At 40.4% G+C, this 14,884-nt stretch overlaps 2 protein-coding genes across 3 annotated transcripts; one reads left to right on the top strand and one right to left on the bottom strand.

The window, feature by feature from the left end:
• LOC5567532 (Hermansky-Pudlak syndrome 5 protein homolog) lies at window positions 1-9,206 on the top strand. Its single transcript, XM_001657477.2, has 4 exons — window positions 1-457; window positions 892-1,287; window positions 1,345-1,491; window positions 7,201-9,206. The coding sequence occupies exons 1-4, from the start codon at window positions 359-361 to the stop codon at window positions 9,094-9,096; spliced, it is 2,538 nt and encodes an 845-aa protein (XP_001657527.2). The 5' UTR covers window positions 1-358; the 3' UTR covers window positions 9,097-9,206.
• A 3,099-nt stretch (window positions 9,207-12,305) lies between these two features.
• LOC5567531 (cytochrome c oxidase assembly protein COX16 homolog, mitochondrial) lies at window positions 12,306-14,167 on the bottom strand. 2 transcript variants are annotated; one of them, XM_021854893.1, is made up of 3 exons: window positions 14,031-14,167; window positions 13,804-13,963; window positions 12,306-12,629 (listed from the first exon to the last, which is right to left on the bottom strand). In XM_021854893.1, exons 2-3 carry the CDS (start codon window positions 13,923-13,925, stop codon window positions 12,434-12,436), a joined length of 318 nt encoding a protein of 105 aa, XP_021710585.1. In that variant the 5' UTR covers window positions 13,926-13,963; window positions 14,031-14,167; the 3' UTR covers window positions 12,306-12,433. The 2 variants fall into 2 exon arrangements, with proteins under 2 accessions (XP_021710585.1, XP_021710586.1); XM_021854894.1 differs by having other exon boundaries at window positions 13,804-13,952; window positions 14,031-14,152.
• Between the last annotated feature and the right edge of the window lie 717 nt (window positions 14,168-14,884).

Genomic DNA, 14,884 nt, shown 5'->3' with positions numbered 1-14,884 from the left:
CATCAAACTCTTGTCAGTTTTGTCAATCAATCCACCCACCATCATCGCGCAGATAAGTTTCCTGGAAGGCGTTGCAGTTTTTCGTGCACCATAAATAGTTCTATTTGATTTCTGTGCACCGATTAAATTGTGTTCCATACTCGTGAATCGCCGTGAAAGCGCTAACGAGAACGAAAGCATCGATTGTTTTACTTTGGATCCTCGAGCACAGTGCAAACAATCAGTCATGTAATTTTCATTCCACTCTCCTTTTGCTGCATCACCTTATCAGAAGGGAGGGAGGGAGAGAGAAAGAAAGAAAAGTGCAACATCCAAATCGAATCCGGAACACTACTTTCTTGGGTCGCAGGTAAAAACGATGATAATGGACGCACTTAGGAATTACGGATTAAGCCAGCAGCGTACGGAACTTACGTCAGCGATTCAGTTGCCACTAAGGAACACCCGGAGGATTAAGGTTTGTTTAATTATTATTGTTGTTAGCTTTGCACTATGGGCCAGAAATAGAAATTCCGAACAATGATGAATGACGAAATAATTGTAATATCAAATAATCGATTTAATAAATCGAACTGCTATACTGAAAACTGTTAGCACTAGACGATTCAAATTACCTTACTTTTTAAACTCGTGAGCGGGCTACTGGAACATGAGCGGGACTAAGTGGCTCGGTAGCTTAGTTGTTAAAACACTCGTCTAGCATATAAGAGTGGTGGGTTCATGAGCACGAGCATTTTTTTATCATAGTTTTACTCATGATTTATCCATCTTTTTCACGCATTAATTCAAAGTTTAATTCCGAAAAGTTCAATTCATTTCGCGAAACTTTGATTCTTGGCCAATAGTGCTTGGGCGAGGGAATGGAATAATTCTGATTCATCTATCCCGTAGTTCACCTGTTTCGATGTTTCGGAGAAGTACATCATCTTCGGGGCCAACTCCGGCTCGCTGTACGTGTACGACCGGGAGAGCGTGAACTTCCTGAGCATCATTCCGAGTCAGCTGGGAACGATCAGCCAGGTGCAGATCTCGAGCAATGGCAAGCAGATTGCGGTGGCCAATATGCGGGGCGCGATCGGAGTCGTGCTGGATTTGGACGGTTCCGCTTCGAAGGAAGTGCTCCTAACGGAGCTGGGTGGTGGTGAAGCTGCCGGGGGTGTTGGGGTGGTTGGCCGTTCGGGAACCAGTGCATTCGTCACCAGCTTCTGCTGGGGAGAGGATGACAAGGAGTTGTACTGCGGAGATTCCAAAGGGACGGTTTCGCTGCTGCAGTTGTCGATGTTTATGGTGAGTAGTGGGACACGACGAAGTGTTTTTGTATTAATGGCGTTCGTTTGATTTCAGGGAAGAAACATCCTCAACATGACGCTAAGTCCGGTGCTCTTGTTGGAGAATCACATCGTGCAGATCGATCGGTACAAGGAACTGCTGTTGGTATCGACCCTTTCCAAATGTGTGCTCTGCAATACACAACGGGAGGAGTTCAAGCAGGTAAGGAGCCGCGTATCCTATTCCTTGGCACTTTTGATTCACGTCAAGGGTTGCAGGGGGTTTTGGCCACAATATGCTGTTCAGAGAGTTTGCCTCTATTCTAATACAAGTCTCTAATAAGTATCTACATATATTCAAAATTACCAAAATGAGCCATAAAATCACTATATTTTCTGCTGGCAGTGACTTCTGATACGATATATCAAACCATTTTATCAAAATGCTATTCCAGGATTTCCTCCAGAGATTTTTCTAACAATTCCAGTTTTCCACCGATTTTTCCAGTAGTTACTGTAGCAGATCTTCCAAAGACTCCTACAGCAATTCTTCCAAGAAAGTCTTCAAAGTATTTTAGAGTGTTTGAAGAAATTCGTTACGGGTCTTTTTCAACAAGTCCTACAAGAATGACAAGGAGTTCATACGCCTATTTTTTAAGTTATTCCTCCAGCCCTTTTTTATGTTTTTTTTTTTGTGAATTCGTATACGGTTTATCTCAGATATCGCCCATAAAATCTCCTAGGTTGGTTGGTTTGACTTTATTAACGAGATTTTTAGCCCTGGGCTAGTTCATCTCGGGACCAACGGCTTTACTTCCCTTCCGAAGGAAGTCGTCACTATAACTTTTTACGTCATAAGTGACTATGTCGGGGATGGGATTCGATCCCAGGTCCTCGGCGTGAGAGGCGAGTGTTCTAACCCCTACACCAGGTCCGTCCCCATAAAATCTCCTAGGGTTATTCCTGGAAATCTAAGATATCTTCCAGGAATTCCTCGATAAATTCGGCCAGTAAGTCAGCATTAAGTTCCCCCAGAAGTTTATCTAGAAATGTATCTAACATTTCATCCATGAATTACTCGAGTAGTTCTTCCGAACAATTTTCGAGTAAGTTGAGAATTAGAAGAATGCGATCGCCCGTGGAGGGAGCACCTACTGGAGCTGGTCCTGGGACGGAGGACAGAGCGAGTGGCCAGCGGCTGCAAGAGAATAATGTGCAAGAGCGATACCTTTAGTCCGCTGTGGTTTCGCCTGGCCATGAACCCCCTCAGCAAAGCAATCAACTAATGCAACTATGGCCATTGGCCACCAACTGAAAAGTGGGAAAAGGAGTACAAAAGTTATCCATATCTTCTATATGGACGACCCGAAGCTATTTGCGGAAACAGTGCAAAGGCTGCATCAGCTGTTGCAGCTAGTCACAACATTCACTAACGGAATGGAGTTTGGTATTGACAAATGCCGGTCAATTAATCTAGTTATGGATGCCAGCTATTTCCGCGTCGACGAGCAGGCTGAGCTTCTGAATATGGTTGAAGGCGAAACATATAAATATCTCAGATTCGTGCAACTTAAAAGTAGTCGCCACACGATTATCAAGAAGGAGCTGCGGGAAAAGTTCTTGTTTCGTGTCAACTATATTTTGAAAAGCTTTTTGGCTGTCAGTAACAAGGTGAAGGTAATCAACACGTTTGCTGTATCCCTGTTGACGTATAGTTTCGGAGTGGTAAAGTGGTGGAAGAGGCGTTACCGATATGCAGGCACTATGTGTCTCCCAGATCCAGCAGCTGCGGGCATATTTCGTAGGAAGCCAAAACCGCCACGAAATTTACCGCACTGTATGCGAAGCTGACCACAGTCTCAGCGCCCTGCAGCAGACGCAGGAGGATTACCAGCTGAACTGCGACATCAAAACCGTCAGCGACATCAAACACGTGGCTGGTGCGCGGTGGCCTCTTCTCAGAAACAGAAAGTTGAAACCAACAAGGTAGTAGCCTAGCCATCCAGAACCGGGTAATTACGACGAAAAACTATCGACAGTACATATTGTACGAAGACGTGGAGGACCGGCGTAGGAAGTGCAATTCAGTAAGAGAGACTATCGAGCATGTCGTTGACGGCTGTCCAGTACTAGCTTATCTCAAGCGTCACAACGAAGTTGCTAAGATTGTGCACCAACAGCTCCCAATTAACAATTTCAGTGCTTTTATTCAGTTTTATTAGAGATGTATTCATTCCTAACAGATTTAATAAAGCATTGCAAAGTGCCAAACGTTCTTTTCGGTAAAACACACTTTTAAATGCTTTGTAGATATCTACAAGAGCTCCCGTTAAAACTTATTTGCTGGCCACATTTGTTGATAATAAATTGTAAACTGACACTTATATTGAGCTATTCGGTAATCCAATCCGCATGGTTATTAAATTAATTAACTCATTACGCGTGGTAAAGATGGACAAATTATGGGTGAAATTATGAAAAAAATCCACGTGCTCGGCTGGGATTTGAACCCAGGACTCTTGTATGCTAGACGAGCGCTTTACCAACTAAGCTACCGAGCCACTTGGTGACCCAATAACTGAGTTGGTTACAAGTTTAGAATTCAAATCCCTACAGACCACGCGGACCCCTTTCATAACCAATATCCATCCATCTCATGTTCCTACACACGCGGAGCGAGCGAGTGCGATTTGTTTAGTGTTGAAACTGTTTGCCTATCGTACCTACATCGCTTCCACAACAACTGTATTGTGGAAGAGTAAAGATGTGGGAAGGCTATCAACGTGGATTTTTTTCATAATTTCACCCATAATTTGTCCATCTTTACCACGCGTAATGAGTTAATTAATTTAATAACCATGCGGATTGGATTACCGAATAGCTCAATATAAGTGTCAGTTTATATTAGAGTGTACTGCCTCTCTGTAGTAGTCATGTCGTCACTAGAGTGAGAACGACACGTTGATAGCCTTCCCACATCTTTACTCTTCCACAATACAGTTGTTGTGGAAGCGATGTAGGTACGATAGGCAAACAGTTTCAACACTAAACAAATCGCACTCGCTCGCTCCGCGTGTGTAGGAACATGAGATGGATGGATATTGGTTATGAAAGGGGTCCGCGTGGTCTGTAGGGATTTGAATTCTAAACTTGTAACCAACTCAGTTATTGGGTCACCAAGTGGCTCGGTAGCTTAGTTGGTAAAGCGCTCGTCTAGCATACAAGAGTCCTGGGTTCAAATCCCAGCCGAGCACGTGGATTTTTTTCATAATTTCACCCATAATTTGTCCATCTTTACCACGCGTAATGAGTTAATTAATTTAATAAATTGTATTTTGATGGAGCTGTGTAATGTCTATTAAAACCTATATTTAAAACCTCATCTTGCTTGTCTTGTCAAGGCATAAGTAAAACTTCTAAGACTATGCTAAGTCATGTTAAAGCCTTCTTAAATCTCAACTGTCTGATGCATGTTATTGGAATGCAGTCTGCGTGTGGTTATCAATATCATTATGTTGATAATGATAATCATGTAGTGAATCACGAATTAATCAGAACGCAAACATAGAAATGACAAACATTCCTCTCGAAGAATTAACAGACTATCGCATACTTTTCCCATACTTGCCTGAACTTCCCGTTCTAGTGGGACAACTATGCTGCACACAACAGTTGAGCTACACGAAAAAAGCTTTCATTTTCAGACACTTATCACTCACCGTTTTCTGCATCAGTACAACTGAACAAGCACGACGAGCTTCATTATAACAATTATTCCAATAAAACAGTTAGATACATAAAGGCACAAATTTAATTAAAATGAATTGCATCACAAAATTGAATCTTCCGATTTGTTTACCTTTTTGACAGCACTAGCTTTCCTGAGTGCATTAAGTTTAAGTCAAGACTCCCAAAAAACCAATTTGTCTAAGTGCAGAACAAATATTCTGATTTAGGAATATTTTAGCCAGTGAGGGTTTTGCGCACGGGTTCTTAAGATCAAAAGCATTTATGAATGATTATATTGTTCGGAATAATCACCAATTGATCTTAAACCATCCCAGACAAGACCAGCAAGATTTAACTGGATGGAATCCATTTTTATTGTCGCCGTTTCGGATTGATAATTACAATATGCGTGGGAAGTTTCAATTTATGATTGAGATGAGCATGAAATCATTCTAAAAATGGAAAGGAATAAAATATTGAATAGCCAATAATAATGTCGTAATTGTGGCGCGTTGCTGTAAATCGAAAAATTTTATGTCATTCCACCAGTAAATTTTTATTGGCAGGAATTTCACGCGATCGTAAGGAAATTTTCTGCCACGCAAAAAATGATTATTTTAATTGATTATTATGAGTCGGCAGACATCATGATGGTTTCAAAATCAAAAAAAGTTTATGGTTTATAAACAAATTATTGGTTGATGTTTGTTCAATCATAAGCTCTTAACATTGGTTTTATTCCGTGTATAAGGATATCGTTAAAGATTTAATACCGCTAGTTGAGCTCAATAAGGCTATACAATAGCTCTTATGAATGTTTTATAGCATACTACAAGGGTAGATGTATTCATGCGATACAAAATAAGAAGTTTAGAAACGGTTTTAAGGTATAGTCTTAACAACCTCCTGTAGTGTGGGCCTTTTCGGGCTCAACGAAGTTTTATCAAAGGTTTATTAAGGTTATTAAGACTTGTGGGTTATTGTGGGCCTCGTGGCCGTGCGGTTAGTGTCGTCAGGCATTTGAGCGCATCGTGTCATGGGGTGTGGGTTCGATTCCCGCTTTAGTCATTGAAACTTTTCGTCAAGAATGTTTCCCGGCTGTGCCACTGGAGCATGCTTGTCCGTTGTCTAGTGTTAAGTTACAGTCTGTGCAGCTAAATGGCTGAAGACGGTGTCCGTGTCTTTTTAAAAAAATAAGTTCTAAAATGAGTTTTAACGATATGGTGGTAACAACAGCTTGTAGTAAATGAAAAAACTAAAAATGTTACTTGGGCTTGCACTTAAGCACAACTTGGTGGACCGATTTATGCCCTACTACAAACATCTGCCTGACCCGGTTCTGGAAAATAGTTGCATAAAGCTGTACTGGCATAGCGAGATCATAACGGACGTCCTGATCCGTGCCAACCGCACCCCTGACAAGGCTGGTAGCAGATCTCTTTTTAAAGGCTTGGTCACTATTTTTATGCAAGTCTCTAAAAAATCTCTTTTTCGAATGGAAAGTTGCTAAAGTCTCTATTTAAACCAAAATTGAATCTAATGCTTGTTTTTATCTAAATATTCAACATTTTTGCTAGCGCTTTCCCATTATGAACCTGAGAGCTGTCATTCAATATTGACCATTGTTTTGTATTTGTATGCAATGGCCTCCAAACTGAAACAGGTGATACATTCTGTCAAATAGATTAGTTTACATTGATTTTCGAACATTTTTATGAGGTTACTTGCATTTCCCCATCATTTCTGTTTGGAAATACCCTAGGTACCCCAACAAATTTGACTTTATTCCGAAACCATTGAAATTTCCAATGCATGAATCAAAAATATAATTTGAAAATTTTATCAAAATCGATTGGTGGCGAAGTTACAGAGGAATTTTGAAATTACGATGTTGGCACCCAGTACTGTGAAGATCTATGAGAAAATCAAATTTTGAAGAAATATTTGGAGTAATGCCTAAAAGAAACTAAGAGCAAATACCTAAGTTACGTACATCCTTATGAAGCTTATGGAGAAAATCATGAAAATTACATGGAGTAGGTTGTATCTGCAATTTCAAGAGGAATACCCAGTGGATTACTTAGATGCTCCGAGAAATCCATACAGAAACTCATATTATGTCATGGTCTCTGTTAGGTTTCTTTAGTTTCTTTTAGATCTTCTTTTTAAAGCATAAGTTAAAAGCTCCTAATTTTTATTTCAGATTGGAAACCGCCCTCGTGATGGCCTATATGGAGCAACGTTCATCGTTCCAAATCCGGAATACTTCAACACGCCAACCGAAGAAGATTTGGAAGATGCGAAGTCGATGGAAGGCAGCGACGATAACGACAACGATCAACGGCCATCGCCTTCGGGGGTGAAGATCGCCCAAGACCAAGTGCGGATATTCTGCTCTCGTCCGGGTTCGCGATTGTGGGAAGCCGACATCGATGGAAACGTTCTGCGAACTCATCAGTTCCGGCATAGATCTACCGATCGCGAGGCAAACGGGCCCTGCAATGAGATAATTGCATTCAAGCTGCTGCAGAAAGTTCTGGGCCGGTTGATATTGGTACACGACGATCGGGAGATATTCCTCATAGATCCAATTGCCTCCCAGGTGGTGCTCTGGATTAATAACGTCGGGGACATTAGCCGGGTGCGTCTCGTCGGGGAAGATATATACGTGTTCGGGAATGATCAGACGATGATGAAATTGAGGCTGGATGTTGAACAGAAGGAAGTACCGAAACGGTTACCGAAGAAGATCAACGGCAAGAAAAGTTCACCGTTTAAGGAGAACGGAGTCTATATTTTAGATCACTTGTTCAACAATAATGGATTGAAAGAGGGGACATTGCAAACTGAAAGCACAATCAAGGAAGCTTTGGCTTCGGTGGTTCGAGGGAAATACGGGCGAAATATCAAGCAAATGTTCCTCGGCTACGACCAAATGGGTCCCGAGAGGCCCAAAACGTTGAACATTTCCAAAGTTTACAATAGTGAGGAGAACTATAACAATATGGTTCAAGTTTTACCCACCGATGAGTCTAGTTATGCAGAAGATGATTGCAGCGAAGACGTTGTCCCGAAGAGGAACCCGCCAAAGAAAATGTTCTCAATGTCGCTTCTCAGCGATTATCAGCTTAGTGAGGACGACAAGACCGTTCGCAATTTATACTTGGTGTATCGTTCGTCTATCATTAGTAATCTCAATTTTGCTGATCGTTACGCTAAAATTTTCGATGCTTACGATACCGAATCCATTGTTAGCTTATTGCATAAGTTGGAAATTGTCATGGACGAGAACAATGAGGAACAGTCGAGGCTCAAGTGCATCAAAATATATTTTGATTATTTGAAAGTAGAGTTAATTTGGGAGATAGATGTAGAATCTAGAGCTTTTATCAAGCAATGCTTTATAGAGTACAACAAAATGCTTCTGCACGAAGAGCTCTGCGAGTTGGAGAAGTGCGAATCTTGCGGGCACTATTTAAGGACCAATATTAACTGCCATTATCCGGAAATCGGAACTACTCTGATCCAGTATTATTGGTCTAGAAAAGACTACGCCCAGTGTTTTGAGCTAGTGCAGCAAATCCCCTTCCTGTGGCACACGATTACCAAGTTCTACATCCAAGACAACCGCGAGGATAAAGCCATTCAATGCATCTGGAATGTGGGCGATCCCGGTTTGCTGGAACGAGCCGCCTGTGAGATGTTCACCATGGACCACTGGCGCCAATTGTTGGATCTCATGCTGACCTGTTACAATAGCAATAGTTTGATGTGTTTGAACTGTGATAAACTGTGCACGCTTGCCGACCCGGGCCGTAACCCAATGTGGCGCGAACAACAAAACCAAGCTCAATCGCCAGTCGTTAACTCGAAGGACAATAATCACATTAACAACAATAATATCGGCATCGCGACTAGACGTAGCACTAATGTAAACCGCTTCTACAGTTGGAACTATATTTTAAACACCGCCATCGACCAAAAGTGCGTCGATGGCAAATCTATGCTTAAGCTACTACGAGGCTACGATGAGTACATTCCAAAGGGTGCGATCAGCACGAGCTTCTACCTAAAATGCCTACTAAACGTGTCGGATTAATCTCATATGCCTGTTTAATTGTCTGTCACGCAAGAGTGTATCGTAATATGCGTATAGTAAGGTGGCCCGTTTCGATATGGAAAAAATCAACTTGTAAAAATATTAAGTTACACCCTCCAAATTTGTTCATTAAGGTCACCAGAAGGTACTCGTGCTTATTCTGCGCGGCGTGTGAGGTGGCACGAGTCGAATGAGGTGACAATTGTCGACTCGTTCCCACTTGATTTACATTAGTCGTGTCACATCACACGAGGTGAGATCGACTCGTTTCGACTCACACGCCGCGCAGAATAAGCACAACTGTGAAATTTTGAGCGGAATCATCTATAAGTGGGGGACTAAACGAGCTTGTAGTTTGTATGAAAAAAATCGACCATATATGTGTGAGAGAAACAGGGTGTACATCTATTCGGTAAAAGCGGGAAATCCTCGAGAATTCCAAACGACCGGGAAATTGTAGAATACACCGAGGAAAATACTATGGTGGAACTAGAAAACTGCCAAGGAGAACATGAAAGCTTATATCATTCCCCTCTATTCTTCTCCTCGAAAGCATAGAAGATTCTCAGAATATAAAGGCTTATAAAGTTTCCCGACAGAAGCCTGAAAGCTGCTCTCCAGATGCTTAAAAAAATTTACAGCAGAGACTTGCAAGCTACTGCCAAAAGCTAGTATGGAAGCTTGTTCTTAGAAGCTTGGAAGCTTCTTCTCCGAAGCATTGAAGCTTCTCTTTAGAATCATAATAGTTTCTCCTTAGTAATATGGAAGATTCTCCTTAGAACCATAGAAGCTTTTTCTCAGAAGCATAGAAGCTTCACCTCAAAAGTATAAAGGTTTCTCAGAAGCATGGAAACATATTTTAAGAAGCATGGAAGCTTCTTCTCATAAGCTTGGAAGCTTTTTCTTGAAAGCATAAAATCATCTCCACAGAAGCATGACAGCTTCGCCATAAGAAGCTTGGAAGCTTCTTCATAAGAAGCTTGTAAGCTTCTTCATCAGAAGCTTGTAAGCTAGGATGCCTTATCGTTAGAAGCTATCTGATTTCACCAGTGGACATTAAATGATTCATAGTAAGAAGCTTTGAAGCTATTCCGTCAGAAACATGGTAACTTCTTCCTCAGAAGCTTGGGAGCTTCCCCGTCAGAAACTTGGGAGCTTCTCCGTCAGAAGCTTGAGAGCTTCTCCGTCAGAAGCTTGGAAGCTTCTCCGTTAGAAGTATGGAAGCTTCTTACTCAGAAGCATGATTTTTTTTTTCTTAAAATCATAGAAGCTTTTCCTCAGAAGCATTGACAACTTCTCCATCAGAAACTTTGTAGCTTGTCCACCAGAAGTTTGAAAGCTTCTCCATCAGAAGCATGGAAGGTTTTTCATCAGAAGCTTAGTATTTTCTCAGAAGCATTTCTCATAAGCTTGCAGACTTCTTCTCAAAAGCATGGACGTATCTCCACAGAAGCATGGCAGCTTCTCCATCAGAAGCTTGGAGGATTCTCCGTCAGATGCTAGCAAGCTTCTTTTTCAAAAGATTCTCCGTCAGAAGCTTGGGATCGTCTATTCGGAAGCTTGAAAACTTCTTCTCAGAAGCATGGAAGCGTCTTCTCATAAGCTTGCAAGCTTCTTCTCAAAAGCATAAAAGCTTCTCCACAGAAGTATGGCTTTATAAGAAGCTAGCAAGCTTCTTTTTCAAAAGCTTCTCCGTTAGAATTTTAGAAGTTTCTTCAACCGAATATTGGAGGCTTCTCCAACCGAAGTTTGGAGGCTTCTTCAACCGAAGTGTTGACTTTTCCAACAAAATCATAGTGGTAAGATGGAAATAGGAGGTTTGTCCCAGAGCATGTAAATTTCTCAATAGAAGCTTGGAAGTTTCTCTCAAAAAACAATTCTCGAGGAGCATGAAGGTATCTTTCTAAAAACATGAAAGCTGGATATTTGTAAGCTCTTTTCGGGAAGTTTGATAGCATATTTTCAGAAACTTGAAAATGTCTGACAATGAACCCGAGAGCTTAATCCAAGAAATTTGAAACATATCTTTTTAAAAACATTGAAGCTTCTTTTCGAATTCCTCTTGCAAGTGCTTGGACGTTTATTTATCAGAAATAAAAAAGGTTCTCTTCGCTTTTTCAAAGTCATTGACAAGACATCCTGAGTTAACTAAGTGAGTGTTTTATGTTACAAAAAATAAAATTTCAAACATAAAAAATATGATTTAGAATAGAGGTTGTCAATTCAACTTATACATGGCAATATCGACATAAACTGTACAAAAAATGGAGCCGTTTGAAAGCTCAATAAATTCACTGTCATTATGATTATCCTTATTGTAAATTGTAAACTGAAATAATGACACAAATTTCATGGTTTTAAAACAGTTTTAAGGTAAGCATGCAAAATTGATCCCAAACTGATATGGTCCAATATTTCTAGATTTAAAATTTTCAAATACACCCATGAAGTGGCTTCGGAAACTACTTAAAGCAAATTCCTTATAACTCCTGGGAAGGATCTTTGTGAGATGTTTGAAAATGTTCGATAAGGATAAACGGAATATTCTTGATGAGATCCTAACCTATTCTTGATAAGATCCTAGGTATCCTAACGGTAATCGGAGCGATAATTGATCAGTTACTTAAAAGCTTTTTGGAATCATATTTAAAAGGGAATTAGTGGATTAGTGGATTTTCTCCATACAAACTTCAAGCTCGTTTATTCTGCTATTTAGAGTTGACGAATTCCTCTCAAATTTTCACAGTAGCTTCTGGGATTTCCCGATTGGAAAAATTTGGAGGGTGTGACTTAGCATTTTTGTAGTTTGATCATTATGGGCCACCCTATTGCATTGGAATCAAGAGCATATCGCGCAGGAAGCCTAATCGTGTAATAAGTAAAACAATCAAAACCGTTTTGTTCTGCCAAAAAAAGTTGTACAAATCACACAATCTGTTCCACAGAGCCACGAGATTATTTTAAATCAGATTTCATTTTTTTAAGCAATTTTACTTCGTTTACTGGAGAACGGGTGGTCGCGCAGGCGCTACCCTCGTGACACATTAAAACACTTTTACAGAGAATCTTTTGTAAGCTAAATTAGTCCAAATCAAAGAGAGTAGCTCATAGTATAGCATTGTGGAAGACCAGCTTTCGATGTTCAAACAAGAAAAAAAACTACAAATTAAGGGCTTTTCGCAAAGTCATCCAGACAAGTACACCGAGAGTTGCATTGTTCGCACCGATATATTACACACAGGTATATACAAAAGTATCACGTTATTTTCTCGGAAATAAACATGCTTGCGTATATTTTCTCTCCGAGTTTTCAACCCGAACCGAAAGAACTAGATAACTAATGACCTGCCTTGGCCGGCGTTGTACCATCCTCCCACGGTCGCGGTCCCCGAATGTTCTCCCAACTTTCGATGTCGATATCCTTCACCTTGGCGTACTCGGTTTCCAGTGTGACCTCTTCCGGCTTCTTCATCAACAATCCATGCTTTTCCGCTTCTTCGACCGTTAGCGTGCCCTTCTTGGAGAATGTATATCTGTGAGGATGCGGACGAGGAACAAAAAAAGTAGTTTGATTATAATTTATCGCGTTTGCGGACCTTTTTCGCAAAGTGCATTTTTTTTCGGGAGAATTAGATAGATGCCAATCCACACAGAGTTTTTTAGGGGTCGTCCGTAAAAAAAACGAAGCATTTTAGCGTGGTAGGGGGGCTCCACGAATTTGTCACAATCTACCTAATATTTTATCGCGAGCTGATTGCATGCTAAATTTAGGCGATGTTCGCGGCAAAAAAAAATGTTAAAAAGGGATTTATTACTTACAAAACAGTTTTAAAAGACAGGTTGTGATTCTTCTTAATGAATTTTCTAAAAACCGTCGACTTGAAATATTAATCGAGAATTCTTTTTAGGTTCGTTCTAAAATCGGTGGATCACCTGTGCTAGGGTGCCGGTGCCATTAGTGGACTACCTAAGCTATAAAAAATGATTACAAAATAACGAAAATCCTTACCAGAAATCTATTGGCGTCAACAGAAAGATTTTAATCTTTACTATATAGGAAAAATATAAAAAGAGTGATAAAACTAATTTTTAAACATAAAATCGTTTGAGCCGCTATTGGTACACGTGTTCCAGTAGTTGCGCTAGTGCTCCAGTATTAGACGTTCGGGAATGATACAAGGAATTTTAAACAAATTGATGGATTTTTACATAAGTTTAACATTTTTCCCTCGGAACAGCAACTTATATCTTTCGAATGAAGCATAAAGATCATCTCTAGGGCTTTTCTTCATTTTTATGCATCCATTTTGAAAACTGCTTCCATCCGTTGATCGACTACAGGAACACGACGGCAACTACTGGTGCAAGGGAGCAATTTTTTTGCATAAACTTAATTGTTTATATGACTTTTCGACAAAACTAAAAGCTGAAATTTGGCAAATCGACGAAACTATAGACGATCTATCCACCAAAAATAGCACATGTCGTTTCTATCGAAAAATGTACGTTTTATTCCATAGCCCAATCTACTGGTACATTATACAACTATTGGTACCGGTACCCTACCATGGAAAAAATGTTTAGATTTTCGATAGCTGACAAAAAAAAGTTTTACTCGGGTAGCGCCAAATGATGCACTTACCAAACGCGTTGACCCGGGTGAGTGATGTAACATTATTTTTTACTAAGATTCATACTGCAACATACCTTAGCTGAGCGAACTGCTTGAGGCCAAAGGATCCGCCAACCATCAACAGGAGGAACGGGACCCCAAACCGGAAGAACTTACGTTTGGAATAATATTGGAACCGACTCTGGAAGGTGTTCATAATGTCGTCTATCGAAGGAGTGTTGTACTGTTAGATTCCTAACAAAAAATAACAGCGTAATTAGTGTTTTTCGCAAGCAATCAATGTTGAAAGTGTTATAGCTACCTTACGAAACGCTAGCAATTACAGGTTCGTGCAGAAACCTTTTTGTATCGAGCAATAATTCGTTCCCCCGGGCTGCTCTGGATCTGCTGATCAAGCTGCGACTGGGATGCGAAAACAGAACAAAAAGAAAGATCCAAAAACAACCGAAACGCAAACTAAAGATAACTGTCATCATTAATCATCATCATTTTCCCAAGATATGTTGATGCAAGACGGAAGGATAGGAACCCGAACTGGAACAGTGATGCCAAAATGTTTGGTTTAGGGTAACCCATATAAAATACTAGGACAGGACGTGACAGCTCAACTAAGACTGCCCCGTTGTTTTTCAGTCGATAGCCTTAACGATACAGAAGCCAGTGTTACCAGTATTCTTTTAATGTAAATCTTGTGAACAAATTCAAATATCAAGGATCAAAATTTGATTGTTCCCTGCACGCTTTATTGGTTTAGTGCAATAGAGGTTGATATTCAAAACCGACAGTATTTTTAGTGAGAATGGACATAATTTCCACTCAATTCGACTCAATAATATTTCAAAAATATATTGTCACCAAACCGGATCACGCCAGTGAGACTCGCGACGCGCCTCGGCTCGCGGCATTTTGAAATCAGTTTTTTAGTGTGGCGCTGAATTCTTACGATTTTTATGAACACAGCGCACTATTCACATATTAGCTGTGACGCACGGGGCCCGAGAAAACAATGATAAAAAAGAAATGTTGGTCTTGATTTCTACCGGATACATAATACATAATGACAGCTCGTCTCGAAGTAAAATTTGCCCAGTTCAAAAGTGATTTCCACACTCAGGCAAATGGACTATCGGAATACATAGGAACCCCTTTGTAGTA

Source organism: Aedes aegypti, chromosome 3 (assembly GCF_002204515.2).
Source record: "Aedes aegypti strain LVP_AGWG chromosome 3, AaegL5.0 Primary Assembly, whole genome shotgun sequence".
Taxonomy (NCBI): Eukaryota; Metazoa; Arthropoda; class Insecta; order Diptera; family Culicidae; genus Aedes; species Aedes aegypti.
The sequence above is the reverse complement of the archived record's forward strand: the minus strand, read 5'-3'. Positions and strand labels throughout refer to the sequence as shown.

Bases quoted from the DNA above. Each gene is read 5' to 3' on its own strand.
- LOC5567532 (XM_001657477.2), top strand. From the start codon at position 359: ATGATAATGGACGCACTTAGGAATTACGGATTAAGCCAGCAGCGTACG. The intron at 458-891 runs GTTTGTTTAATT...TCTATCCCGTAG, and splicing joins GGAACACCCGGAGGATTAAG to TTCACCTGTTTCGATGTTTC. The intron at 1,492-7,200 runs GTAAGGAGCCGC...TTTTTATTTCAG, and splicing joins AACGGGAGGAGTTCAAGCAG to ATTGGAAACCGCCCTCGTGA.
- LOC5567531 (XM_021854893.1), bottom strand. From the start codon at position 13,925: ATGAACACCTTCCAGAGTCGGTTCCAATATTATTCCAAACGTAAGTTC. The intron at 12,630-13,803 runs GTATGTTGCAGT...GCATCCTCACAG, and splicing joins AAGCAGTTCGCTCAGCTAAG to ATATACATTCTCCAAGAAGG.